The sequence below is a fragment of the Colius striatus genome, chromosome 16, assembly GCF_028858725.1.
Source record: "Colius striatus isolate bColStr4 chromosome 16, bColStr4.1.hap1, whole genome shotgun sequence".
In the NCBI taxonomy this organism is placed as follows: Eukaryota; Metazoa; Chordata; class Aves; order Coliiformes; family Coliidae; genus Colius; species Colius striatus.
In genome coordinates, this window is record NC_084774.1 from 2,679,287 (window position 1) to 2,707,207 (window position 27,921).

General features: G+C 43.6%; 1 protein-coding gene across 4 annotated transcripts; it reads right to left on the reverse strand.

Moving 5' to 3' along the window:
- Nucleotides 1-564: 564 nt before the first annotated feature.
- On the reverse strand, nucleotides 565-27,764 carry RBM39 (RNA binding motif protein 39). 4 transcript variants are annotated; one of them, XM_062009045.1, is made up of 17 exons: nucleotides 27,461-27,762; nucleotides 23,921-23,983; nucleotides 22,023-22,072; nucleotides 21,131-21,325; nucleotides 16,392-16,457; nucleotides 16,235-16,285; nucleotides 14,157-14,274; nucleotides 13,413-13,565; nucleotides 12,716-12,853; nucleotides 11,475-11,540; nucleotides 10,384-10,588; nucleotides 9,562-9,639; nucleotides 4,200-4,232; nucleotides 2,999-3,074; nucleotides 2,738-2,843; nucleotides 904-982; nucleotides 565-810 (listed from the first exon to the last, which is right to left on the reverse strand). In XM_062009045.1, exons 2-17 carry the CDS (start codon nucleotides 23,969-23,971, stop codon nucleotides 710-712), a joined length of 1,566 nt encoding a protein of 521 aa, XP_061865029.1. In that variant the 5' UTR covers nucleotides 23,972-23,983; nucleotides 27,461-27,762; the 3' UTR covers nucleotides 565-709. The 4 variants fall into 4 exon arrangements, 3 of the variants coding, with proteins under 3 accessions (XP_061865029.1, XP_061865028.1, XP_061865030.1); XM_062009044.1 differs by having other exon boundaries at nucleotides 16,235-16,288; XM_062009046.1 differs by lacking the exon at nucleotides 4,200-4,232 and having other exon boundaries at nucleotides 16,235-16,288.
- Nucleotides 27,765-27,921: the final 157 nt, after the last annotated feature.

The window sequence follows — 27,921 nt, forward strand, 5'->3', positions numbered from 1 at the left end:
CCACCCACGTTCAGCCTCTGCTGAATCCTTCACCTGTGCCATGCTGCAGACATGAAACTGATCTGGAAATGCAGAGATTGTTTTGTTTGGAAACTTAGACACACCTCACACAGTATTTACAAATAAACTTTTACAGATACATTAATTAAAAGTTACCATCAAGAAATAAAACCCTTCAATCCTTCTACTCTTAGCGATTACCCAACACCAAGCAAGCTGAGGGGCTGCCCGGGAGCAGCTGCCCAGAGCCTTTTGCATGTCCCATTTGCGTGAGCCACCACCTTTGACCCCTCAGAAGGTCTCTCCACGGTATTTCCCTTCAGCAGATCACCTACACTTAGTGAAATGTCAAATGCAATTGCTGCATTAAAAGAAAGGCTGGTGAAACATCACAAGTGTCCTCGTGTCCCATCTGCCTTTGACAGAGAACTTGGTTTTCTATGAGCTACATCTTGGTTCCTACGGATCACTTCAGTAAATGTACAAGAATTACAAGGCAGAACAAGAAGTCAACAGCTTTGTATACAGTGGAAATGCTAGTTAGGGAGAATGAACACACTGCAGTTCTGCTTACTTCATTTTATTTTTAAAGGTAGCAGGAAGTGTACACAAAATGACATTAAATCCTTTCCTTTAGTTTTATCTAAATAAAAGATAACTCAATCTTCCTCCAAAAAATAACTATGTACAAAACAGACTAAATCCATCTTCATCGTCGAACGGGAACCAGCAGCTGGGTCGCAGTCATCGAGTCTGGGAAAAGGCTGTGGTACGTTGGCAGAGGTACGTAAGCTGCTGTGATCATCTTACCTGCTCAGAAGGGTGAACAACAAAAAAGGTTAGAACACAAAAAGCCTCTTTGGTCCTTTGTGCCATGGCTGGGGGAGGTGAGGAAGCACTCACCTGCAAACCACCTCCCGTGCAGCGCGTTGACGGCCGCGATGGCGGCGGCGATGGAAGGACATTTGACGTAGACGTTGCCCTGCAACACACAAGTGCCCAGTCTGGGAGGGGGCTCCAGACAGCCCGGCCCAGCCCCCCACAGGCCCCCCTTGGAGACACAACCTCAGGCTGGCTGCAGCCCCCCATCTCACCCCGCTGTGCTCACCCGCAGCTCACGGGTGCAGCCGTGGGACGGCCGCCCACTGACAGCACTGCCAGGCCCCAACCCTCACCCTGCCCACCCAACCCTCTCCAATGGGGCCTGGCAGAACAGACCCAATGTGGCCTTCTGCTGACACCAGCAAGGAAAGGATTGCTCTTGTGCTAGCAATGGCCCTTCAGGGAGAGAGAGCATCTAACAGCTCCTGACTACCAGACCAGGGCAAGGAGAGGGCTGATGGCCCTACTGTGGGCTCTCAACCGCCTGTGTGCAGCAGCAGCTTCAGTCACAAATGCTTCACTAGACACCAAGGTCACAGCCTGTTTGCACAGGAATGAGGGGCTCCCCACGCCCAGCACTGCACAGATCTGAGCATCTGTCTGTGCTCAAACAACTGAGACAAAGGGAAACATCTCCTGGAAGCAGAGCAAGAGGAGCCCCAGGCGGCACCTCACCGACTGACGCTGATCTTTTACCTTTGCCAGAGCAACCTGAGCTTTTTTTAGCTGCTACTTAGGCACTGAACCAGCCCAAGCCAGAGTACTGGAACACAGTATTCAACAACTGAGACACAGATGCCCAAAGGGATGTGTACACCTGCTTAAAAACAGACTCCTACCAGCAATTCCTGAATCAGAGCTAGTTCCAGCTGGAACAGATCTCACAAGGAAAGAGCATCGCATGAAGCAGAATCCAGCCTTCCTTCCAGCAGCCTCTGCCAGACTGCACTAACTCTTCCCACTGCCATCCAACTCGTGCCTTCTCTGGGACAAACATGAGATCTGGGCTGGTGTTTAAGGCCCCAGGCAATTCACAGGCAGAGCTCTGTTCTCAGCTTCCTTGTGTGTGGGCATCCAGCTGCTTAAACCTCAAGATGAGGCTGAAGCTTTCATCTTCCTCAACTCCCCATGGTGCAGTGCATGAGCCCAAAGGCTCAGCTTGGGACTGCAACCTCTAACCTCACAACAATCCTCATCTCCCTGGCTGACTCCTGGCAGCCCATAGCCTGGGAAGTCCCACTTTCTGGGAAAGAGCCCTTCAAAGATGGGAGGTGAAAACACTTTTTGAGTCTACATCCCTCGAGATATTCAGAAGACATGTAGACAAGCTGCCTGGGGTTATGGTTTAGTTTAGTGCTGGGCCTGGCAGTGTGAGGTGAGGGGTTGCTGTCAATCAGCTCAAAGGCCTTTTCCAACTGTAATGATTCTGTGACTCTCACTGCTCCCATGCATGGGGACGCAGACACACGGAGCTGCATCTTGTGTCTGCTGGGGCACGGTGTCCTTTGTGCTAAAGGCAGTTTTCCCGAGGAAACTGGAAGTCCTTGCCTTCTGGGAAATGCAGAAGCTTAAGGGCCAAGCCAAGTGCCAGATGAAAGATGTCTTTACTCTTCAGCCTGTATCTCCACAGTGACCTCAGCTGTGTAAAGCTCCAAGAGCAGACTGCAGCACCAGCAAACTGCACTCAAGTTACACACAGTGACCCCAGCCAGGAGGGAATCACCTACCTTCTGCACTCTAACTTCAAGTAATTGTGATTCACATGTATGAGGGGAATATCTGAAGTGCTCCTCTATACACTATAAAGCTACAACACTCCTTAAAGATGCTCCATGTGTCCTTGGAACCCACATACCTGAGCTGAGTTTTTGTCTACATAGATGTGGATAACTCCTCCATGTTTGTTACATTCCTCAATCACATCATCTTTTATTTCTGTATCCCAGCCAGCTTCTTCTTCACTGTAGGGGGTGGAAGAACAGGAGAGAAATGGAATTGTTATCATTCAGACAAAATCCACTCCAAACCCCACGAAAACCAACTCTGCAACACTCAGATCCCTTTCCTATGGAATCAACAAATGCCCAGCAGGAACAGAGGATGGCAAATCACTTACGTCTGAGGATTAAACATGTTGGAAAGCTGGAAGCACTGTGTTGTAAGTGGTTGTACAGAAGCTGCCGCAGCCAGAACTGTTGTAATGGAAAAAAACAGTAACAAATCTCATTTAAATAAGTTTCTTCTATCTAGTCTTTAAAATCTCAACATTCAGCAATAATAGCAACAGTTGTAACTGAAGAGAAAACTGAAAGTCAGAAAGGAAAAGCAGGCAACAAGACACTACCCATGATAGAGGAGTTTTAAACTGATCCATACAGAAAGCAGCACAGGGCAACTCCAGCTGCAGCTGAGAAGTGAAACAGTAACCCTGCACACTTGATTTTGGCAGATATTCCATTGCAACATTTAAATGCTGACACATACATCTGCACATGCACCTACAAATTCTGCCCCAGTTTTATGCCAGTGGCACCTTCAGTTTTGTTCTCCTCAAGAAAGCCAAGCAGCAGCTCAGGATGGAGTGGCACCTCCCCCTCTGCCCTCACAGGGAGCAACAGACATCTTTGAGAACTCTCAACATGCATTTTCATGTTGAATTATCCTTCAAAAAACATATATCTGTACTTTTGTCTCTCAGGGCTGTGTAACATAGGAAACATTTAACAACTAAAATGAGCAGCATTTTGGCTGTAGAAGAGACTTACACTACTTCCCAGTAACTATGAAATGATTTCTTGGCATTACTGCTGCTCATCACACCGTGCACTACATTACAGGTCAGCACTGCCCTGGAGCCCACGCTCTCCATGGGCTGCAGGCCCCTGTTCACTCAGCCAAAACAATGGCTAAAGGCACATGGATATGATGGTTGCGCCATCCCATGGCTGACCCAGGGACAGTAACCCCAACCTCCCAACTCTTAAATGACCCCTCTAGTCTCTACCTCTTAAGGTAGGAAAAAAACCTCCCACCCAACCACAACTAAACTCACACCAAAAGCCACAAACCCACACGCCTTGCAGGACTGATATGTGGCTGGGGAGTCTTGCCAACACTGGGGAAGCACCACAAAGAAAACACCAAATGCTGAACACGTCTTCTGTTCCTCCCAGTCCGTAAGGAACACACAGTGTGATTCCTACAGACACTAACACAACACAATTTCTCAGGCTGCTGGAGATTCTACACCAGAGCATTTTACTTAGAGACCTGAAACAAAACTGACTGGTGACAAGATCCATCAAATGCTTGTTTACCTTCATTCTGCTGAGACAGTCTCGTCTGCAAATCTAAAGGAAAAGAAGATGATTAGTGTTACCTGACACACTGCTGAGCTTGTCATTTCTGTGATAAGAGCTTGTTCAAGTACCTCAACCTACTCTCACTGATCCTCTTTAGTTGTAATTTCACGCATTTCAGCTGGAATTTCACTTCTCAGCTGGAATATTCTGTACTTGGCAGAGATCCCATGACCACACAGTGGAGCATATTTTAAAGAGAAACAACACCTTAAATAAAGACATGACCATGGCCTTTAATTCACTGCACCGTTTCCACTTTGCCTTTGGCATGCTGGAGCTCTTTACAAGACATATTTGGTTCCATGAGAAAATCATTACAGCAATTCTTACAGGCTTTAGAAGTTCAGCATGTTTACTAACAAAGAGCATTCAAGCACAGTTACCCAAGCGTGACATTCTGAAAGCAGCTACCAGGTTTCATTCCAAGTACAAGCAGCTGATATTTCACCTCTTCCCTTTCCATAATGATACAAGTGACTTTTTTCAAATTCAAAACATTAGGGCCAAGAAAGCCCTAATTACTTAATATCTAATTGGAAGTAATGGGAACACACACAGACTTTGTAGCCATTTCCAAGTATATGACTCCAATACTCAACATCTTCAAACCCACAGACTTCAGGATGCAAGAAACTTCATCCTAAGGCTCTTCACTTCTGTTCCAATTTAATTCTCATGGATCAATGAGTAAGAAGGCTGAAGTCAGCTGTCATCTTAATCCATCTGCTTAAACTGCAGTGAAGTGATGGACCCCAAGTAAGCTTCCATGCTTACCTGGGAACACCTGAAGGTCTTGGGGGGGGGGTGTCTCATACTTTTCCCCTTCCTAACAAACCCTCCTTCACAACACTGGCAGACCAACAGGACTGAATTTTGTGCTCCAAGTATTAGGCAGCAAGAGCCCCAAAGCCAAGCTGTCCTCAATCGCCTTCCCAAGTGACTTCCATAGAAGAACATATATTGGGAGCCACACTGACACACCAGAGGTGGGAGGCACGAGCTCTGAAGGCTGAGCTGTAACAGGAATTGGCTGCATTGAGCATGTTTTTCCATCTGAATCTAAACACAAAGAAATCCCCAGGTCCACAGAGCAAGAAGTACGACAGGCAAGGCTGTGTTCTTGGCCTGTGTTCTCTGCAGCAACTGCATGGACTTGGCCAAATCTCCAGCTCATTACCTAGCCAATTACTGACTTTTGCTTTGGTAAACAAATGTATTAAAAAAATCAAATCTAGATCCCTCTAGTTGGATGAGGACTGAGGCTCCTCCCTCTGCAACCCTCACACAATGGCACATACATGGCCTGTACAGCCAAACTCACCCTGCACTGCTCAGCCCAGGGCTCTGCAGCCACATGCTTCAGGCCCTCATGCCCAACGTGGCACAGCTACATTGGGCAACAGTTCAAAGTCTGTCTGGGGCTGAGAGGCAAGTCTATTCTCAACACAGGAAGATCAGCAAACAGTATCCTGTGGCACCAAGTTCCATAGGTTAATTGTTTACCACCTCTGAAATGTAACCCCTGTCCACCAAATTCTCCATCAGCTCACTGAATTCTCCTGTGGCTCAGGCTGAAACATGGGCCTCTTCTCACTTCTAAATTCACTCAGAATTCAGAAATTCTCAAATTTCAGCATGTTGTGTATGTGTAATCTCTAAGAGCAGTGAGCTCAGCAGGACTAAGGAGTACATGCTTGGTACAGAGAAGGCAGAAACACACAAATATCAAAGCACTTTGTCTCTTAAAGTGAGGCTGCATGTTTGTTTTGAAACATAACTAGCTTTAAATAAACAAAAGCCTGCATATTCCCCAGTTTTCTAAGTAATTAAAACAGAATAGCAGATTAAATAGATGTCCTGGATGGCAACACCTCCATTCTCCACTGCAGCACACCATCTTGTTCACAAACAGATCCTTCATAAAAGGAAGGGATGTTCTGTCTCACAAAGCAAGTTCTAGATGGTCTCATGGTTGAGATTTTCAGACAGAATTTACTAGACAATAGAAATTACACAGCTACAGTTCTTCAGCTTCAGTTATTTTTCCTGCTGGCATATTCTCCATGGGAATAGTGTCCAAGCTCTCAGGTCTGCCATAAAACTAATTCTTTAGCTTCCCTATTTGAGTTTGATTCAAGCCATCCTGAACATGGCTGGCCATCTCCATGAATGTGTATATTCCATCTCGGATACTCAAGCCAGCTACCCTGCATCGTGCTGACAGTTCATATTCCCTCACTGATGAGCTGGGGTATTAGGTATTATTTTGCTCCTCCTCAGCCATCATTCACTGCTAAGCTCCCAGGATAGCCAACAAGAATGTTTCAATCCTGAACAAGTGAAATGTGTTCAGAACCCCTTATTGAGAGCACCTCTGAATTTACCCACCTCACTCCCACTCTTGTGGATCACTGTTACTCATGTAAATATTGCAAGATCAGCCCAACACCTGAACTTTGGTTTCAATAACAGCCTCTGACCCTCCTGCCTTCACTGGAAAAACATCCCTCTGAGTGTGCTTCTTCACACACTTTGTACTTCCTGTGGTACCTACTTCTCTAGTTGAGTAACTTTCAAACAACACAAATTCAAAGAGAGTTCTACTACTGCTCCTCTGTTTATGACAGTCAGCTTTACCTCAGATTGTTAACTTCTGAAGGGGAGAAGTGAAGTCAGAGTAACAAGACTGCAGGGAACCAGCCACATTATGTTCTTCCTCCTTCCTTTTAAGTGTAGGTAATTTAGAATTAGATGTTTCAGCTACATATTGCATCACACACTTAAAGTGTTTCTTGGTAACAACTGACACAAGATCTCATATTTCACATACCTATTCCCTTGCTAATTTGACAGGAGTTTTCTTACTCCACCGAACTGAGTATATTCAGCTTCTTACTTTTAGTTTTGCTTCTACCTTGTGAATCATTTCTTTCTTTTTAATCCATGGTCCCATATTACCTTCCTGAAAGTCCAAACTTAGGACCAGAGTCCCCACTACAAACTGAGGCAATGAGATTCCTTTGAAATATCTCAGGAGACCTCAGCTCCATTTTATTTCTCTTATCTTTTGAGAGCTGGTAACTCTCTTTTACAAGCTCTAACTCAACCTGACTGTTAGCAGGTAATTCTCACTATTTGCCAAACTAAGAAACATTGTTTTATTTATTGTCAGTCCCTTTTCCTACTCTTCATGGGCTCTGTGCTTATCCCTGATCTCTTTCAAGGTAGTTAATCACCCTGTTTGGCATCGAACCCACTTCTAACAGTTTGTTTCTTCTTTCTGTGGAATACAGAGCCAATAAGCTATCAGCAATTTGGAACTGAAGAAACTTTTACATCCTGCCTGTTCAAGCACCCAAGTTGCTTAGTCCAGATGACTTTATTGCCTTGCCTTTTCAACCACCACTTTCAAAATCATAAGCTGTAAGTTACAGACGTGTTTTGGTTTTCCTTCCATTTACATCTGAGCAACTCACGATCCTTCATGTCAACGGTCATTTCTATTCTCATCCGTAAGACCTTCATTACTTACCAAATTGAGTTTAAAATAGCATCCCCTCTTCATGAGTCAGTGAGTGTTTGGTGAAGAAATTTGTCGGATATCACATCCAGGAATATCTGGGCCCCACCATTACTACTAGCAATTCTTCTCCAGTCTGTATCAGGGAAGTTAAAGTCTCCCATAATGACACAATTCCCGGTAGTAATTGTCTCTAACAAGAGTAAAGATATCTTTAATCCATAACCAAATGTCACTTTTGGGATAGCTCATGACTCTATGGTAGTAAAAAGCTTTATCTTTTCCTAAAGTTACTCAAGTTGCACATGGCTGCATTACTCCTTTTGTACAATACAAGTGGGATAAGCAATGCTACTCCTACCACTCTTATTTATAGTTACTAAACATGCACACTCTCCAAAAACCCCCATTCAGCCTTATTTACTCCTCTGCAGCCACGTGGCTTCACACTGATTCCACAACATCCTAACAGTTCAGTTGTAGCAGATGTTTCTGGCCACATTCCTTATTTGGGGAGTTTGGACTTCTTTGGTTTGTTTGTTTCAAATATGGAGGTGGGGAAAGGAGTGCTGGGTTTTAAAAGTATTTCTCTCATTTCTCATTGATGACACCTGTTTCCAAGAAAGGCTGTCACACAGCTTTATCATCCACATTAAAGGTGTTCTAATTTCAGTTTCATTCACCTTTCCTACTCTTTCTGAACTAAACATGCTTTTTCCTTGCCATTGTGTCTTTTTCATCTTTTTATTCTCAAATAGGAAAAAGCCTTCCTCAACCCCCTTTTTCGTTCATTACCACTTCTTCCACGGGTGCACTTACAGAAAGACCCCATGATATTGTTTTAGCAATTGCCTGCAGTTTCATGTACAAGCTCTTCTCAAAACTGCACCTAAGCTTCAGTAACATGACTCAGGTGTCTATTAAGTCTGAATCACTTCTGCCATAAACTCTGCTTGAAGACCAATAAAACCATGTCACCTATTCTCTGCTGATTTTCCTGACACTTCTCACATGTTCCAGCATCTACTTGTTTGTGACAAAGTCTTTTCTACTTCTGTGAGTGTTTCACGTCCCTTGTTCTTGCATCAATAAGAAGTAACAAGAAGAAATCACACCATGCAAATCACTGGGCTCCTGTGGGGGGTCACTCATTGCTCTTAAACAGTTTGTCCTTGAAGCTGTCCTAGCAGCAGCGACCACATCCTCAGACTCATAACCTCTCACAATACAGTGAAATCTTGGTAACCCTCCCAACATACCCAATTGTAGAACACACCAACTACAGTCAACAAGCAGCTCACAAACTACCTGACCTACACTGTCCCTCCTCACCAGGACAGCCACAGTATAAACCTAATACTACTGTAGTCCTAGTTGTCATGACTCCCATGAAATCCTGATCACCTTCTTGCTCCTAGTACAGCTGTTTTTTCAGAAAGGTCAATCCCCTTCCAATTTTCAGCCTGCCATTTTTAACAGTCAACAGTTACACTGTAGTAGAACACAGAACTCCCCATTAATATAGGGAATAGTAGAGATAATTCACCCCAAGCCTTCATCTCTAAGTGAACTACAAATAAAAAGCAAATATTCAAGCGAAGTGAATCACACCCAAAGCTGTCAGATACTGTCACTATTTTATCACTCACAGATTTGCAATGTTTCATGGAGTGTCAAACATGCCGGAATACCTATGTTCTCATTTTACAAGATCACAAAATGTAGTTAAGTACCTCTTGTCTCACAATCATGAAGCATCAAATATCTTTGAAAAACCAACAGGTCATTATTTCTTACCTGCCACAGCTCCAAATGCCAAAGAGCCACTCATCTGAAGAGCCTGCTGTGCAGCTGGGGGGATCTGCAAGCCAGTACCTACAGCACAATAGGGACACACCTTTTACTACGTGTTTCAGGCACTTGAGGATGCAGAAACACAACTATCAGAAACCTCTGTCGTCAAAAGCTTAAACACACCATTCCATGCATGTAGTGTCAAACTCTGTGGGGGGTATGAATTAAATTTCTGCAAACTTTTTATGTCCCTGTGCTGGGCCCTGGGGAGGCTGCAGCTCCAGGGCTGTGCTCAGTGCTGGGCCCCTCACTCACTGCCACAGGGACACTGAGGGGCTGCAGCGTGGCCAGAGCTGGGCACAGAGCTGGGGAAGGGGCTGGAGCACAAGGGTGCTGGGGAGGGGCTGAGGGAATGGGGATGTTGAGCCTGGAGAAGAGGAGGCTGAGGGGAGACAGGAGCACTCTCTGCAACTCCCAGACAGGAGGATGCAGTGAAGTGAGGGTTGGGCTCTGCTCCCAAGTAACAACTGACAGGACAAGAGGAAATGGCCTGAAGTTGCCCCAGGGGAGGTTGAGGCTGGAGCTGAGACAGAACTGTTTCCCTGAGAGGGGTGTCAGCTCCTGTGCCAGGCTGCCCAGGGAGCTGGGGGAGTGCCCAGCCCTGGAGAGATCCCAAAGCCGTGGAGCTGAGGGCCAGTGGTCAGTGGTGGGCTGGGCAGGGTGAGGGGAGGGCTGGGACTGCAGCAGCTTCAAGGGCTTTTCCAATCAAAAGAATTCTATGAACTTTCACATTTTCACACATTTCCTGTTAACCATCATACATACCTTCTGCAAGTCGTGCCATCAACTGAAGGCGACCAGTTGTTCCCAAGTCAATTCCAGTTCGTTCCAACTCATCACTGTCCAAAAATGAACTAGCACTGGAAGCGTCAGTGCGCTCCGTTACATGTCCAACCTTCATTGGCCTACCAGCCAGCTCAAATCCATTGAGTTGTTCCAAGGCCTTTTTGGCACATTCAGAGTCAGAAAACTGTAAGTTGGAAAGACGTAAATTCAGTCCCATTGCCTACAGGATCCAACAACACTGTTACTGTGGGTAATATCCACAGCTACATAAACATGGGAAACACTCCATTTATGATCACAATAGCTGCAAGTTCATTTACAATTGTTCTGTATCTCCCATTGAAAGTGAACATGCACAAGTTTGGTATTCACTTTCTCATATTTAAATGCCTACTATCATTGAAGCTAGAGCATCTGAATATTGCTCATGACTCAAGTCATGACTGCAGTTGTTTTTTAACCTGTTCCAGGAATGGCAATCACTTCTTTGTAGCCTTACAACTGCCAGGCATTTACTGGTTAGTCCAAACAGAAGTGCTGCTTTATGCTGTCAAACATCAATCTAAATACACAAGTAGTTTGTCAGTATTGAAGCCATTCAATATTAGCTATACAGTTAGTTTGGTTTCATTTGACTTCAAAGATCCCAGATGAGATTTTGTCTTCCCTATGACAAATTGCCAGGTCAGTCAAGAAATCCAAGTTCACAAAATTATGTGAAGGTAAAGAGGAAAAACGTTTTCCACCAAAAGTTTTAGTCTCTAAGACTGTACTTCCCCTAAAAAGCTCAAATTCCATTATCTTCACAATAGTGTTGAAATGCCAGTTTTTAGCTGTACATTTCCCTGCAGAAGCATGGCTTTACCAGGCACTGAACATCAACTGTACTATTCCATTCTAAACACATGCATTTGTTCAGCCACAAAAACCACAAAGAGCTGGCAGAGACAAAGGACAGTGTTGAATGTCCTGGAATACCACCTTTCTAAAATGAGGCTTAACAAGAGATTGCTGAGACACAACTACTACGTAGGAAGCTTACACTCAGAAAATGGCAACTCCAGACATACCGTAATAAATCCGTAGCCCTTTGAGCGCCCAGTTTCACTGTCCATCATCAGCTGAATGCTTTCAATCTAAAAATAGCAATACAGCCAGTTAGTAACAGGCATTTTGGAACTCAAAACAAAACAAAACCTCAATACAGTCCTACAAAATATACATATATAAATACCATACTACTCTTTCTTTTTATCAGTGCCTTAGTCTTTCCTCAAATCAAAGTTAGTGTACAGGCAGCTACATATGTACTTTGATACTAAAAAAACAGCAGGTAAACCTAAGGGTGATGTACAATTTATCCTTTGAGTCCAGATACAGGCAGAGGCTTGGTCTTGATGGACCATACTAGCAGATATTATCAAATCCTTACAATCATGGCATTTCACATGCTGAGAAACTCCATTTTACACGGTAAGACAAACAGTCTGCACGACTCTGACCGGGGACTTTAACAAAAAGGTGAACGTTTTAAGTACTTATTGTCATATGGGAACTCACCCAAGTTTACAGTTAATGAATTTAAAACATTTACTAGAGTCATGCATGAGCCATAAAATGGTGTTTGGAAGAGATAACACCACAGAAATAAGAGGAACAACTGTGAAAGACTAGAGTATAGGGAATCGGGAAACAGAAAAACCTCAGCTCTACATGTAAGCTTCAAACTACAGTAATCCTACTGCCAGACCTCAAGATAAAACAGGAACAGCCTCATGATTTAAAATTTAACAAATTGCTGCAATTTTACAAGCTTTTGCACAATAGAATTAAAGGGATGTACATACTGAATCTGAAGAAACCATTTAACAAGCACTGTTACAGTACACACAGGGCATGGTTAATATTTAAAGATAGGATGAAAAACATCAGCAAACTTCATTTCTGGGGTTTTTTTCCCCATTAAGTAGCATATTAAGTAAATTACTTTTGTCCTATCTAATAATGATATACTCATGATACTTTAGTAAGCATAGTAGGGCTAACACTATTATGAGTCAACTGAACTCTCCTTTGTCAGACCTGCCACTCAGAATCACTGGACTATATCACAAATCCAGGTTCTCATTTGCTCACCAATACTAACTGTATCTAAAGCCTTGTGGATTTGTGGGCATAGAAGAGTGAGAATAAGAAACAAATGTTTTGCAGGTGTGAAGCTGAATTATTTCCAGAAGCTGTGAGTGCTCTACATCTAATCTAGGTTTTTCAGATAAACTGCAGTAATACAACAAGCCAAATCAGAACTTACTCTGCCAAACGGCTCAAAAATTCCCCGAAGCATATCTTCAGTTATGTTGAAGTGTAATGATCCCACATAGAGCCTCATAGGACCAGCACTGCCCTTCTGCAGATTATTTGCCATTGCTGCTGCTCTGTTTTTCTCTGCCTAAGAGAAGGGAAAAAGAAAAGTCCACCTTTAGTATGAATGTCATTTAAAAATATCTAACATAAATAGTATACATCTACCAGATTACAACAGATTCACAGACAGATACAGCCTGGTTTATCATTTGCATACTATCCACCAGACTGCAAATTCCAATCTAGAAAATCCAAGACCATGAGCAAGGATAGAGACACCTTCCAAAAGCCTTCCATTTTAACAACTTCATGCAGAATTCTGGCTTTTATCTAGTAAATGAACACTTTACATTTACATTTTCTGGAAAGTATACATAACACATACTACAATTCTCTAACACTACAGTCGTGTTATTAATAGTTTCCTAACATCTGTGTTTCCAAAATGCATTTATGGCACTTTGCACAAGCTTTAATTTGCCTGTTAACTATGGGAAACAAATGACCACTTATAATTTGCTTAATTAATCATCCTTGTTAAGTTTTTCCAGTGGGTGAATGGTAACTAAAACTTTTAACAGTAAGTTTTCCAGCAAGAGAGGCACCACTTGACATGAATGCAAATGAAGTTCACAAGCCCTTACCTGTGATGCTTGGACTATGATGGGTACGCCCAAGACTCTCTGCCCAGTTAGTCCTATTGCCAGAGGCACTGAACTAACATCAACAAACTCCACATAAGCAATTCCCTTGGAACGCCTGGAATTCCTGTCCGAGATCATTCGCACATCACGAACCTGAAAGGCACAGAAATGCTCTGAGACACAGCTCCCATGCAGTCCATTTCTCAGAAAGGTATTCACAACAATTAATTCCCAATCCAATGGCTTTGTAATTATGCTGCAATTCTACAGTAACATAAAGCTTAACAAACATGTCAGAGGCAAGTCAGCCTTAAAAGCTGCCATTCAAAGTCAAGTGTAGCACACTGCTAACAGAGGCAACAGAACACTTGCAGCACTGTGATGCTTTAAGCCAGGACCTTACAGATGATGGAACAAAGTTTTTCAAAACTAGAAGTTAAACAATTTTGTAAATGACACTCTGCCAGACCTACAGGCAAAAGACTGAAGCTTCTGAAAAACAGAGTTGACTCAGAATTGTGTTGCCATGTTTTGCCTCACATCACGTGTTGGACAATGAACTCCTGATAAGTTATATTTGTATGCTTGGAGCCTTTAAGAATTAGCTGGTCACCAGTCATTTCTCTTTTCACTTGTACAGGAAGTTCCAGAAAGCCACTGGCTTACAATTCTGCAGAAAATCAATCCTGTACTAGGACAGCTTGAGGAAGCACTCAGAATCATTTTAACCTCCCTATTAATTACCTTCCCTACTGTAGAGAAAAATTCTTCCAGGTCTCTTGGTCGAATTCTTGCAGCCAGCTGCATGCAGAATACTGTTCGAGCATCCCTCTCTTCTGGGGTAAGATTATCAATAGGTTCTCTGAAAAAAGGAAAGTTCAGTTAAAATATCATCTGAATTAAGGTAACTCATCCCTGGATCATGCATGAAAGTCCAAATAATCGGTACTTTAAAGATGGATGCAATATTAAAAAAGGCAGGGTCAGGAACTGAAGGGAAATCACTATTAACAGTGGCTATTTACCTCTAACGTGACTGAACATCCTGTATCAACTCTAAATATTAAATGACTGGGAAAAATAAATCACATTTTAAGCACAGAAATTCCAATTAAACACAGGTGCTGTTCTGCTAGTGTCCTGAACATCAACAGTACCACTTGGAAGCTTCCAGTCAGAAGGATGAGATGGAAAGACAGGAAAACAAAGGAAACTGGGATTATCACAGACTGCATGTCTGAACACTCAGATATGAAGCACAAAGGGTTTTTTGTTCCTTTGCAAACTAAAAATCTTACATCTACCCAGTCACTTAGCAGTCACTACAGCCACTGCATAAGCAATTCTGACATCTTTACAGACTTTCCAGTCCTCATTTCATAGTTTCAGCCTGTTAACCCATAAAAAAGTATCAGCAGTGAATAACTACTCTGATCCTTGCACTACATTAATTTTTATACTGATCACTACTGATGCACAACATTTAAGGCATTGAAAATTCAAATCTAAAAGTCTGACTTGTACTTTAGCACAAGGCAGAATCAGCTGCTGGATCCTGGACTGAGTTCTCCACCATGTATTTAAATTTTACCAAGTATTTTTTAAAAAATCACTGAGAATGCACAAAATTTAAACTAAATTATCCCAGTATTAGTTTGGTAATCATTAAAAAACTCAAACCAATATAGGTTAAATTTAACTGCATTCATTGAGAGAAAAATCTCATTAGCAGCTATCCAAATCCAATCCCTTAAACAAGATGCCTAGATATGGAGAAGTATCTCTTGGATTTCAAATTACCCAGCTTCTCTACAAGTATCATCAATACATAATTTAGATCACAACTAACAGGGAAGAAGATTGAGAATACAGAAACACAAAAAGCAAAGCAAGGTATATTTTGCAAACTGACATTTACAATTTTACACTTATTTGGGGGGAGAGAGAGTTTATGACAGGGTGAGAAAGTAATGTATCTTAAGTGCTCTCCTCCCATGGGCCTTCTGAAGGAACTCCAGCATTACTTGTGAGCAGAAGCCTAATGGTGAATTATTTCACCATTACTTGTCCAACTTCAGTTGGACAACAACAAAAATCATAGAATCACAGAATGGTCAGGGTTGGAAGGGACCTTTAGAGATCATCCAACCCCCCTGCAGAAGCAGGGTCACCTAGATCAGGTCACACAGGAACATGTCCAGGTGGGTCTTGAAGACATACAAGGAAGGAGCCTCCACAACCCTTCTGGGCAGCCTGTGCCAGGGCTCCATCACCCTCACAGTGAAATAGTTTTTTCTTAAATGGAACTTTTTGTGTTCCAGCTTCATCCCATCACCCCTTGTCCTGTTGCTGGCTACCATAGAAAAGAGGGATGTCCCAACTTCCTGACATCTACCCTTTAGATATTTATAAATGGTAATATGATCTCCCCTCAATCTCCTCTTCTCCAGACTGAACAGCCCCAGGTCCCGCAGCCTTTCCTCATAAGGCAGATGCTCCAGTCCCCTGATCATCTTGGTGTCCCTGCACTGGCCTCTCTCCAGCAGTTCCCTGTCCCTCTGGAGCTGAGGAGCCCAGAACTGGACACAGGACTCCAGATGAGGCCTCAGCAGGGCAGAGCAGAGGGGGAGCAGAACCTCCCTCAGCCTGCTGCCCACACTCTTCTTGCTGCCCCCGGGCTGCCATTGGCCTTCTTGCCCACGAAGGCACATTGCTGGCTCATATTTAGCTTACTATCAATCAGGACTCCCAGGTCTGTCTCTGCAGAGCTGCTCTTCAGCAATCAACACAAAACCAAATCCCAAATATGTAAAAATTCCTACCTAACAGGGCTCTTGTCTTTTCTGAAGGGACTTTTGCTTCTGGAGCGACGTCTGCTAAAAAGACAGATAAACAAAGTAAGAAAATCTTGAGATATACCAGTCTGATCTTAAACAAAATCTACTAATGGTCAATAAAAAGCAGAGAAAAGTCAGAAACCTTAATTTGATGCTGTGAGGCAGACCAATCTTCCCTCTGATGGCACTGTTGAACTTTGGACCAGAACTAGGGGAAAAGCAAAAACAGATATTATACAGGAGGGCACCCAAATTCAAGCCTTCCTGCCTGTACTCACATGACATTGCAAATGCTCCCCCACCCTTGCCCCTGAACTTGTAAACATTTTCCATTAGCAGCATCCATAGCCCTCACGAGCTGTGTGTGTTCTCCAAACCATCAGATACAGAACACACTCCTTGCTCAGCTCCATCTACATGGCAAAACCCCACAAGATGCAGGACTCCAAGGACGAACTGAATCATGAGCCTGTTGGACATGGCACGTTTGTATGTGCAAAATATTCTGAGCCACAGTTACTGCTGCAACATTTTAAAACTTAAATAGTTTCATGAAATTTAAGATGCAAGGGGATAACAAAGCAGCTCCCTGCAGACATCTGCAGGTGAAACATTCACCGACGTTGTCTCAGCTCCAGCCACTGAAGAGCTACAAAGATGTAAATGCAGCTTCCTTGAAGTAAAGTTCTTAAAGGACACAAAAACACAGACCCATCTAAGCCAACAGTTCACCTTACATAGACATGTCACCACAGAAGAGACCCAGTCTCTTGGCTCAATCTAATTCCAGAACTCTAGGTTTCACAGAGGCTGCTAGAACAAGAGGCAACCTGTCCATTGCTTCCACATTAAGGCCAGCCCTGTTGCCCATTATTGTGGCACAGTAACAGTGTGACATGAACAGCACGAATCACATTCTCCCTGAACCTGATCTCCTTGTAGATACAGGGCAAGAAATGCCACTTGTTAACGTTCTTCCTGTGTATCCACTGAACAGCAGAGGCACTGCTGCACGGACTGAATGCTAGCGGCTTTCTGTTTCCATCTGCACACACTCTTTCTGCTGTGGCTACAAACTGATGTGAAAACACCCTGAAAGACACTGCAGTCTCAAGACAAGAAAGCAGTCTCTCACTACATCCATGTACACAACCCATTTGTCTTCTTGCTCCTCAGCAGAGCAGTGACACTTATAGTTAATACTCAGCACCCCCAACATGGAGGAGGATGTCCATTGCTAAATATGTAATGACACAGGTAGAAGTAGTGGGCCAAGATCCAAAATCGTGCTAGCCAGGTTATAGCAAGGGGAACATGGCCCTGTGTAACACTGGAAAAAAAAGAAGAAAGAAAAAGAAAGATCATTTAGAAACTGCTTTTTCAGAGAAAGTAAGACATAAAAAGGCACATACTGAGATGAGATCCCTATTGATCAAAACCAGGTGCTCTTTTTTCCACCCTAGGATAAATTGCTCCATTTCCTACTCAGGTTCAGAAAAATGGTTGTTGAGAGCATCCACTCAGGTTCCCTGATGTCTATGATATACTGCCAAAAGCTGCATCTGAGATTGTTGATACTGATTATCAGACATAGTGTTATTTTGCATCTTCACACCTCCTCATGTAGAACATGGTGTCCTCCATCTCAATTCAAATGCAGCAAGAGAAACCAGTAACAGTTACTCCAGATACCTAACATGCAGATCAATTAAATGATGGTTAGTCATCAAGAGTTTAAATCAACAGTGAAACAAATCTTTTAAAGTGTTTGTCTAAATCTGATGAAAAAACAAACAACCAGAGAAGATACACAGTAGCAGCTTTTAAATCCATGCACATATCTGAGGGGGAAAAAAATCATCACCAAAACAAATCACAACTCCAAAAATGTCTTCTCCATTTTCACTCCTGACATACCTTATATATCACTACATGGGAGAAACACTAAACTCAGCAAACTAAATCTGGAACAGACCACTGGAACACAGAAAGCTGCCTGAAGCAAGATGATGGCCCAAGCCACCTTCTGAAGATTCTCTTGTAACAGTATTCTCAGGGATCCATTTCTTTGGGGTTTTCTCATGAGACTTGCTTGTAAAGTTGTAGATCCCAGTGGAATTTTCTTCTTTCCTCCTACTGTCCAAGGACTCTTACAACTGTTGCCTGGTTCCTGCTATCATCTTTGGAAGCACTGAGACACAAACAGTTTATATCTAGATGTTGCCCTCTTCATAAGCTAAATCACACTATGTCCTGTGCGTCGCCAAAGCACAGTAAGATGCATGTTTTCCTAAACCTATGCAATGCCACGTGGTCCAAGAACAAGTCAGGTCAGAACATAGCCAGTACTGGATCAGCTTTCACCTGCTCAGTCATATCCAAGGCTCCAACAAGAGTCTCAGACAACGCCAGCTTTGGCAAACAAAGTCTAGGAGAATCACGATGAACTTTCAGCTCTCACATGATAACCCTCTTTTCCCAGCAGCTTTGCCCAAATTCTTGGTTCCACAACAGCAAGAGAGGTATTAGCTCAAAAAGAGGCCTTTATAAAGCAAATGAGAAAAATCATAACAAGGATGAAGAATAAAAAATATCTGAAACAAAAAAAACAACCCCAAAATTAAAACCACCTACAGTCCCAGCACACTCAGAACGAGGTGTTGCAGTCAGCAGCACCAACTCAGAGCTGTCACAACAGCTCCACAGGTGAGAGTTGAGATTCAAATTCTCCAGCCAGTGAGCATACAGGCAACACCAAGCTGCTGGCACTGCCACAGAGATGGATCTTCATACAGAGGCACAATTTCTGGTAGATCCAAAGGTATGTATGTGGTGATGCAGGAGGCTTCATCTCCCTGAAAGTCAGCAACTGTTATAAAGCTTTTTAAGGCAAGTCTCTGCACTGCAGACTCCTGAACAGCAAACATACAGCTCTTCTCCCTCCTATCTTCCGATGTCCTTCTCTTTCACATCTTCTGAGCAATAATTGACATTTTGGAATCACATTAGCATGTTTGTTACTTCCACAACATCATCCATGACCCACAGGTGAACAGCTGCCAACAGCTGGCTATGCAACAGTCAGCACCGATGCCTCAGGGACACATGTGGTTGCCTTACACCACATCTTCCACTAAACTTCTCAAACACTAGAATTCTACTTGGTTAAGTGAAATCGACAATTCAACAGCTGAAGCAGAGAACACAATGCTGCCAAACCAGTAAGTACAACCTCGTAGTCTCTGCAGATACTATGTCACCTTTTTTTTTCACTGTCTGTCAGCACCAGAGAATTGCCCAGAACAACCACAGAAGACTATCAGAACAATGGAAAATATCCCTCAATATCATTTACCTTCCTGGCACAATATGCCTTGATGCATTAAAACAGGCATGGGTTATTGCAGCCATGTTGATACTTTCAACCACTTTCAAATAAGAACAGAACACGAACTCCCAAATCTCTCCTGGTGAAGCACCTTCTCACAAACTGACAACAGGAAAAACATATACCACCACCCTCTGACACAGCTAGGGGAAATGAGACAGCTCCCAATAGAATGATGAGATGAAGGACATCCTTCCCACAAAACACCACACAGGTGGTGCCAAGACTGGTAGGCTGAACATACAGAAGGCTGAAGATCTTGGTCAAGGTCCTCTGCGTATGGAGCAGTCCGGAGCCACAGTGGTTACACAATGGCACAACCTCACTAGCTAGTGCAATCTTAAAGGGGTCAAAGAGCTGGTGGAAAACATGGCAATTGTGCACTGTTAAAATCTTCACAGCTGAAACCCTCAACAGCTCTACAGAAGCTCAGATACACCTGATATCTGAGACAATCTCAAAGAAGGGCTCATCTATGATCTCCCAGTACAAAGGGCTGATGGAAGCACAGAATGCCACTGCATCTCAGCAGAGTCAGGAGTTGCAGTACGTTTACATTAGGAAAAAGTCAGCATCCAAGTGACTTGGTGCAAAATGAGACTCCGAGACCTCTGGCACTTTTTGTTTGCATTTCCAAGAGTACCAAAAGGAATGTATTCCTTCAACTGGGACCTGGCCACCTAGAGAAACACTGATTTGCAGAAAACTGCACAAGTCTGGATTTTATCAGCAGTTGAACATTGTCTTCTCAGACATCTTGAGAGAGATTTGTCCACAGCAGATGATGTTACATGCCATGATTAAAGAGAGACATCCTTTCCAAATGTCTGCTTCATCTCAGTCCTCAGTTCTTCTGCTTCCTTGAAGGGAGCAAAGGGAAGGGCAGGGAATATGAAACAGCAGAAAGAGAACAAATATTGATGATAAAAAGGTTTTTGAGAAATTATTTACCACTGCCAGGAACTAATTATAGCAGAAGTTCTACCAAGCAAAGGTCTGAGAAGAACTGAAGAATCCTTCCACAGTCTCTAAAGAAGTCTAAGAAGAAGGGAAAATACCCAACAAATAGACAAAACACTTAGGATGTGTTTATGCAGCAAACATTCAACATCAGCAAACCAGTAAAAACCTTTAGTAACACAAGTGAAGGGTTTTAGGAGTCTGTAACCAAAGTCATAGACTACCACTAATTTTTGAGCATTAAACTATGAGGTTCATATACTCCAAATACTTAAGAAATCGTGCTAAATTTTGTTTTCCCGACAGCTGTACAAACTTTCATCTGCTTTTGCATCTTTCTGTGTTCAGATAAGAACCAAAACTAACAGGAGGAACTGGATACATTACCATCCTCCTCTTTCTTACTCCATTTTATTGACACTTGAATCCTAACCATTCACCTTCCCTTCTGACTAGAGAAAGCAGAGTGAAACTTTAAGCTTCCATATCACACGCTGAAGCAGAACACATGCATCTCTACATAAATAACCTACTAGGGACTCCTGTAGCGGCCTCTGAATCTGCGGTCTCTGCTTCTGGAGCGGCTACGTCTGCGCTCTTTGCTTCTGCTCCGTTTCCTTTCCCGGCTTCTGCTCTTCTTCCTTTCCCGATCTCGGCTCCGTTTGCGCTCCTTACTTCTGCTCCTCTTCCTGTCATGGCTTCGACTTCGGCTCTTGCTCTTTTTTCTCCTGAGAAAGTAAAACACAACTTTGATTAAACATGTGGCTGTCACCTCACATTCCACAGTTTCTCTAACCAAAGTCACAGACTGAGAGGATCAGGTTTCTATTTGGTGCTACTTATGCAAGTTTCTTTCATTAAACGGGCGGTTAAGCATGTCAGTAATCTTTTAAAAATTATCAGAAGCAACTGAAGTCTGCAGCTTACGGGTCTGGGGCAAACTGCAAATCTTTGTAACTTTTAACTATTCACTTAGAAAATGTAAACTTTTCAGACCTGTTAGTCAATGACACTATATCCATTTTAAACCCAGAAAGCCACTACTCCATTTTTGGCAGACTACTACTGGGTTATTTATGATTTTTCCCCTCTCAATCTGGCACCATAAAAACTTCAGTCTCCTAGTTTTTAAATTATACATGTTATGTAGTACACAAAGAACAGGTAAGTACACAAAGAACTGTGGGACATTCTCACAGTTACTTAAGACAATAATTTACCTCAAACAAAGTTTTGGGAATAGTCAACTTTGCTAATAAACTTTTGAAATTTGACCTTCTGATCACACCTCATCTTTTCTCAAAGTGGTCACTCACACACTTAAAGCTTTGTATGCCATACACTCCCACCCCCGTTTTTCCATTCATAAGCTTACAAAAATCAGCAGCCTCCCCCCAAAATGCAGGGAACTATGAGAATACTTACTTCTTGCTTCGTTCTTCGTGGCCATTGGCACTGCTCAATTTGTTCTCATCCTAAGCAGGGTTGATAGAAGAACATCGTGAGGACGAAGCGGAAACATTTCAAGTGGTCAAAGGGTAATGGGAATAGGAATAAGAAAATACAAAACAAAAATTTTAATACTAAATTACTTGTTTACAGTTTAATGTGGAAAGCTTTAGAAAATTTAAGTAGGCATGTTTAACCACTTTGCTGCTTAAATTTAAGTCATACAATTACAAAATACAAGACTTACATCATTTAAAAGTGTATATTGAATTGTAGATACTTCCTTACATGGTTTAGAGAGCAAGTTATCCTGTAGAATTCAGCACTCAAGTGGTTAAATGTTATTTCTATAAAACGTAAGAGGAAGTTTCAAGTTTGTGTGTGTGCCCCTCTGATCAGTACCAAGGCTATATCTCTGCCTAAGCCCCAGCAGCTACGCTAGCAGCCAGCCACTATGGATTTCCTGTGACCGATGCCATTCCCGAGATCTTCGCTCATTTTCGTTGCAGGGTTGTAAGAGCTTGATGTCACCTCTGTCACACATCTCGCCCTGAAGCAAACAGGGATTCACACTGCTTTAGTAACGTAGACTCCCAAGAAAGTCATCAATAATCCACCAGTCCAGCCTAAACATTCCCTATTTCCATACCTGTTTACATGGAAAATATCCATGTTAAACCAGGACACAAGAATTTTGACATAACAATTTACAATTTCCTCTTCAAGATTTTAACGTTAACTGATAAATATTACATAAACTAAATATACCAACTTAAAACTTACAAATGCTCATCAAAAACTCATTATATGGTTGTGGTAACACTGCAGAATAAACTAACAATAGCTGCTATGTAATCTATAGACTTGTTTTACAGTTTAATTACATCAGTTACATCAAAAGTACAAATCCTAAGGACTTCATATACATTTCTTGAAAAAACAGGGCTAAAGCATGCATAATGTTAACACTTCATCACCTTTTGGTGAAAACAAAAAAGACAGTATTCATATGCTGCTGGTTTAGGTGAAAGACATCACTAAGCTAATTGATAAAATTCTGTATACAAATTTACATTTCCTAATTAAACAACTAGGACAGAAAAATAACAAAGCTTGTTTTAGACTGACACGGCAGACTGTGATACTGTCTTTTACTTGCTAAGAACATTCTATTCAGGGATCCAAGAATTTCTGTCAATTCGGTCACTCAGCAATAGATTTCCATCTGTCCTGTTAAAAGATTATCCGCCACCAGTCTTCTGCATTAAGAGCAAATCTCACTCTTCTTGCACTGAGCAGACTGTTCAAATAGTTACTTGCCATGGGACTGGTGAAAAGGTTATTCTTGGAACCCTGCTGTTTTCCCAAACCACTGCATTCACCTTGTTGCTATACCAAACTGAACCTGGCAATTTTAGGAGAGGTTTTTGGGTCTTGCTTTTTTTAGTTAGTTTTTTTTTGGGGGGGGTGGGTTTTTTTATTATTTGATTGGTTGGTTTTGGGTGGTTTTGGTTTTTTGTTTTGGTTTTTTTTAAACCTAGGGGACCACGGTACAGCGATACGTCACTCAATTACTACCTTATGATTGACAGTTCACACTGGAATCAAAGGTGAATTCATGGGAGTAGAGGTGAGATATCGTTAGGCAAGTCTACAAAGAGAGATAGATGGGCATTTATTCATCACGCTGAAGTGAAACTACTGCACAATATAATTACATTAACAGTATATATTTACTTGTAAGTTACAGGTAATGCATCGCCAGTAAGACAAATCATGAGGGCTCCAGGGATGTTAGTTTACAGTTCAGCAGTAGTTTCATGAATAATACTAAATTAAGGTAAACAAGACCTCACTGGCACATTTTTTCTCACCTTCTTGTACGGAGCCTCAAGCATTGCTTCAATATCAATATCATCTGCCATTTTTCAGGACACCTGAAAGAAGAAGCAAAATTCACCTGAGATGGAAAACATCCTCATGCTTTACATTCCAAAGACTTTTGCTTTAGAGGCCATCACTGCATTGGTTCAAATGCACAGTGCAGTCTCTCAGAAGACATTCTGGACAAGAACTGGAATTTAGCTCTGCCCAACAAGATGATCAAGAACGTGATACACAACAAATTGCCATTGAACACAATTAGCCAGTGGAAAGCCCAGAGGTATTCCACCTATTTCTTTCACAACAAAGACCACAGATCATTTATGAAACAGAACCCAAGTCTAGTGGCCGCCCTGAGAAATACTGGAGTTTGACCAAAGGACCCAACGGACACACACAGAATGGACACTTGGGTAAATCTGCTCACAGCACCCTAGCATTTGCTGCCATCACATTAACTAGTCTGATGACTTAAAAGTGAACACTACGGTGCCTCAAGAAATGTGGCTTCCTGTGCAACAGGGGTCACAGAAGAAACAGATCGGATTCAAGCATTAAGAGCTACTGTAGCACGTGCAAGATCCAGTCTGGAACGTCAGGTTTCACGCAACACGAGACCCACCTGCCATGCAACACTAACAACCACAAGTATTTTTTTTCCCCCAAAAATTGTTCCTCTCACTTTTCAATTCAACTCCCCAACATAATCTTGTGTTCATTACACTCTGAATCCCTTTGATTCCCTTTCTTCATGCTACTAGGAACCTCTCAAAACTCTCTACATTGAAATACAGAGACTCAACTTCCTCAAACTTCTTAATAAAACAATTTCTCTCCTTTTTCCTTCTTAAATACAGCCAGGTCAATAAATTCATGTCAGACAACCCATGAGCAAAGATCTTTGCACATGTATGCCATACAATGGATCTGTAAGCATGCAGGTGAAGTCCTGGTTACAGGCATTGCTGCCACGCTGTCCAAGGCATAATTAAATCACTCTTGACATTTCCAGATGCATTAAGCTCTTCATTCTTAAATGAGGGTATGATACCAGAGCTGCACTGCATGTAGCCATCAAGTCTCTCCCCCATCTACCTCTGACTATCTCCCATTAATACAAACAAAAAGAAAACATAATTCTTGAGCAACACCAGCGCACTGGAAGTTCATAATCAATTACTTAACCAGGGCACAGCAATCTCATTTTCAAGTTATTATATTTCGAGCCACAGCACTGTCATTGACAAATACAATCAGATGGAGCTCACGTGGGTCAGTTTTACTCTTTTACTAGAGTATTTATGTTCAGCTTTTTACTCAAGTATTTACATTTAGCTTTTAAAGTCATCTACATACATGTACATGACTTAATTCATCACTGCTCTACCAGTATTTGGTATGTACAAGTACCTTGGTATGATTAAGCACCAGACCAAACCCAGCATTCCACAAGAAAATTCCCAATGGTGACAACTCCCACACACAATTACACCACAGAATTACATCACAGAATCTTAAGGGTTGGAAGAGACCAGTCCAACTCCCCTGCCAGATCAGGACCACCTAGAGTGAATCACACAGGAAATCGTCCAGGTGAGTTTCGAATGTCTCCAGAGAAGACTCCACAGCCCATCTGGGCAGCCCCTTCCAGTGCTCCCTCACCTCAACAGGGAACAAGTTTTTCCTTGTGTTTCTTTGGAACCTCTTCTGTTACAGCTTGTACCCATTGCCCTTTGTCTTATCATTGGCCATCATTGAGAACAGCCTGACTCCATCCTCCTGACACCTGCCCATTAGGTATTTGTAAACATGAATGAGGTCACTCCTCCAGATGTGTAATTTAGCTGATGTATCCAGCCATGTTTTGGATGGGATCCTTCATCCTGAAGAGGAGTGGCCAAAGAGGAGATGGGGGCTCCGTTAGGGACTGCCAGTTCAGAAGCTGCATGGACAAGGGAATGCCTACCGCTGCAGTCACCCACAGGAGTGAATGAACTGTCATCCAGTGACTCCAAACAAAGCTCCTTATTCACACACCATTTTGCCATGGAATTCACTATCAAGCATTGTGGATGCTAACAAAGACAAAAACACATGCAGTGTTCAAAAAAAAACCAGGACAAAAAAAGAACCAAAGTTTACAGAAAAAGCTCTTCATGAAACAAAGAGATGCCTTGTGACCCTAAACTACAACTAGCTGACAAGCAAGAGCACACAGAGAGAAGTATAACTGCATAATGGCATTGAATTTATATTCTTCCTTAGGCAGTTGCTGTTGGCCACCACCAAAGAGTAGATGCTGAGTTACAGGGACCTTTGATCTTCCCCCTCACAGTCCATGCCCTTTGTACTTGGTACAAAAACACTCTAATTGGTACAATACCACATTTTCATCAGACTATGTGCTGCTCACACAACACAGACCTGGTAATTCATATGATACATGTTAAGTTATTCTTTAAAAAACACCCCAAAATGTAAGTAAGACTCCTTATTAATTTCAAATGAGCAGAAAATCATTAAATATTTTCAAATATGTTTTACTAAACACTGAAGAAGCTCCAAGTTTTCATAAAAGTCCTTCAGCTTACTCAAAGGCTGCATGTCTGACATTCCCTGCAGAGAAGGAGAAATCAAAAAAAAAAAAAATCCCACCAGAAGAGAAGTGAACTTTACTTGAAACTTTGTGGGTCTACAGAAAACTTAAGAGACATGAAATACGCCGCTACTGATCTAGTCAATACTTCGAAGCAAGGCTCTTCTCTATTTTTGCTTCTGTTCCATTACATAAAAGTAGTTTTAAAAGTGCCTCTCCCTTCGAAATTATTTGCTTTGGTAATTCGAAAAGATGATAGTCACGCCTCTTGCTTTGCCTCCTTGAAAAGCATCAGTAAAGTTTTGGGAGAAAGCGGACGCCACGGGGGGGAAGCCCGTAGTTCCCTCGAACAGCTATTGGGCCGGCCCCCTCCAGTCCCCCACCGCACTCCCAGCGCTTCCCGAGACCGAGCTCCCAAACGTGCCGCTCAGCCGGGGCCGCCGCCCCTCTTCGCCAGTCCCCGCACGCCCCGCCGAGCCTCAAGAACCAGCGCTACCCGCCATTCCAACGGAAACAACACGGCCCCCCAACGACAAGAGCCATGGAGCCGCTCCGCCCGGGCCCGGCCAGCTCCGGTGGCGGTAGCCGCGGCAGGGTCGGGCTGGGTCGGCCGCCCCACACAGCGCCATCGTGGGGGGAGGCGCGGAGGGGCAGCGGGGCCCGCCCGCTACGTGGCCCTACGAACAAACTCCGCTAACCAGGACGCGGCCTCGAGGCAGCGCAAGAGAAGCGCGGGACGGACACCGACGGGGAGGCGAGCGGCGGCTGCCGAGGGGGAATAAAAGGGCCACACGGAGACGGGGTGCCATGGCGGCGGGAGGGGCGCAGGCCGCGCAGGCCTCCCGGGCCACCTCAGGCTAGAGCCACGGCGCTCGGCGGACCGGGCCCTCGGCTCACCCAGCGGCCGGATCCACGTACCCCGCCCACCAGTTACCTGCGCCGCGGGAGGGTGCTGTCCCTCGCTCGGGCGCCCGAGCTCCGGCGGCGGCGGCTGCTCCTGGTCCCGGCGCTCGGCTGCGCTGACGGTGGGGGATGGGCCCGAGGGCTCGGGAGCCCTCTGCAGAAGTCTAAAGCTCGGCTGAACGTCCCGGCTCGGCTCGGCCAGCCCCGGGGCGGCGAGCAGCGGCGCGACCGCGGCGAACGCTCCGCGGAGCCGAGCGAGCCCCGGCTGCGGCACCAACGGCTGCTCCCCGAAATGGCGCCCGCCGCGTCTCGCCGCTCGCAGGCTCCGCGCACTGCACGGGGCCGCCCAGCGCCCGGCGCAGGGGCTCTCGCGAGACGTAGGGCCACACAAGGCAGGCCCCGCGCACCCGCAGCCCGGCGACTCTCGCGAGACATGGTTCCCGGAAGCGGCGACTCCCACAGCTCGCGAGAATCGGTCTGGCTGGGTGGGGG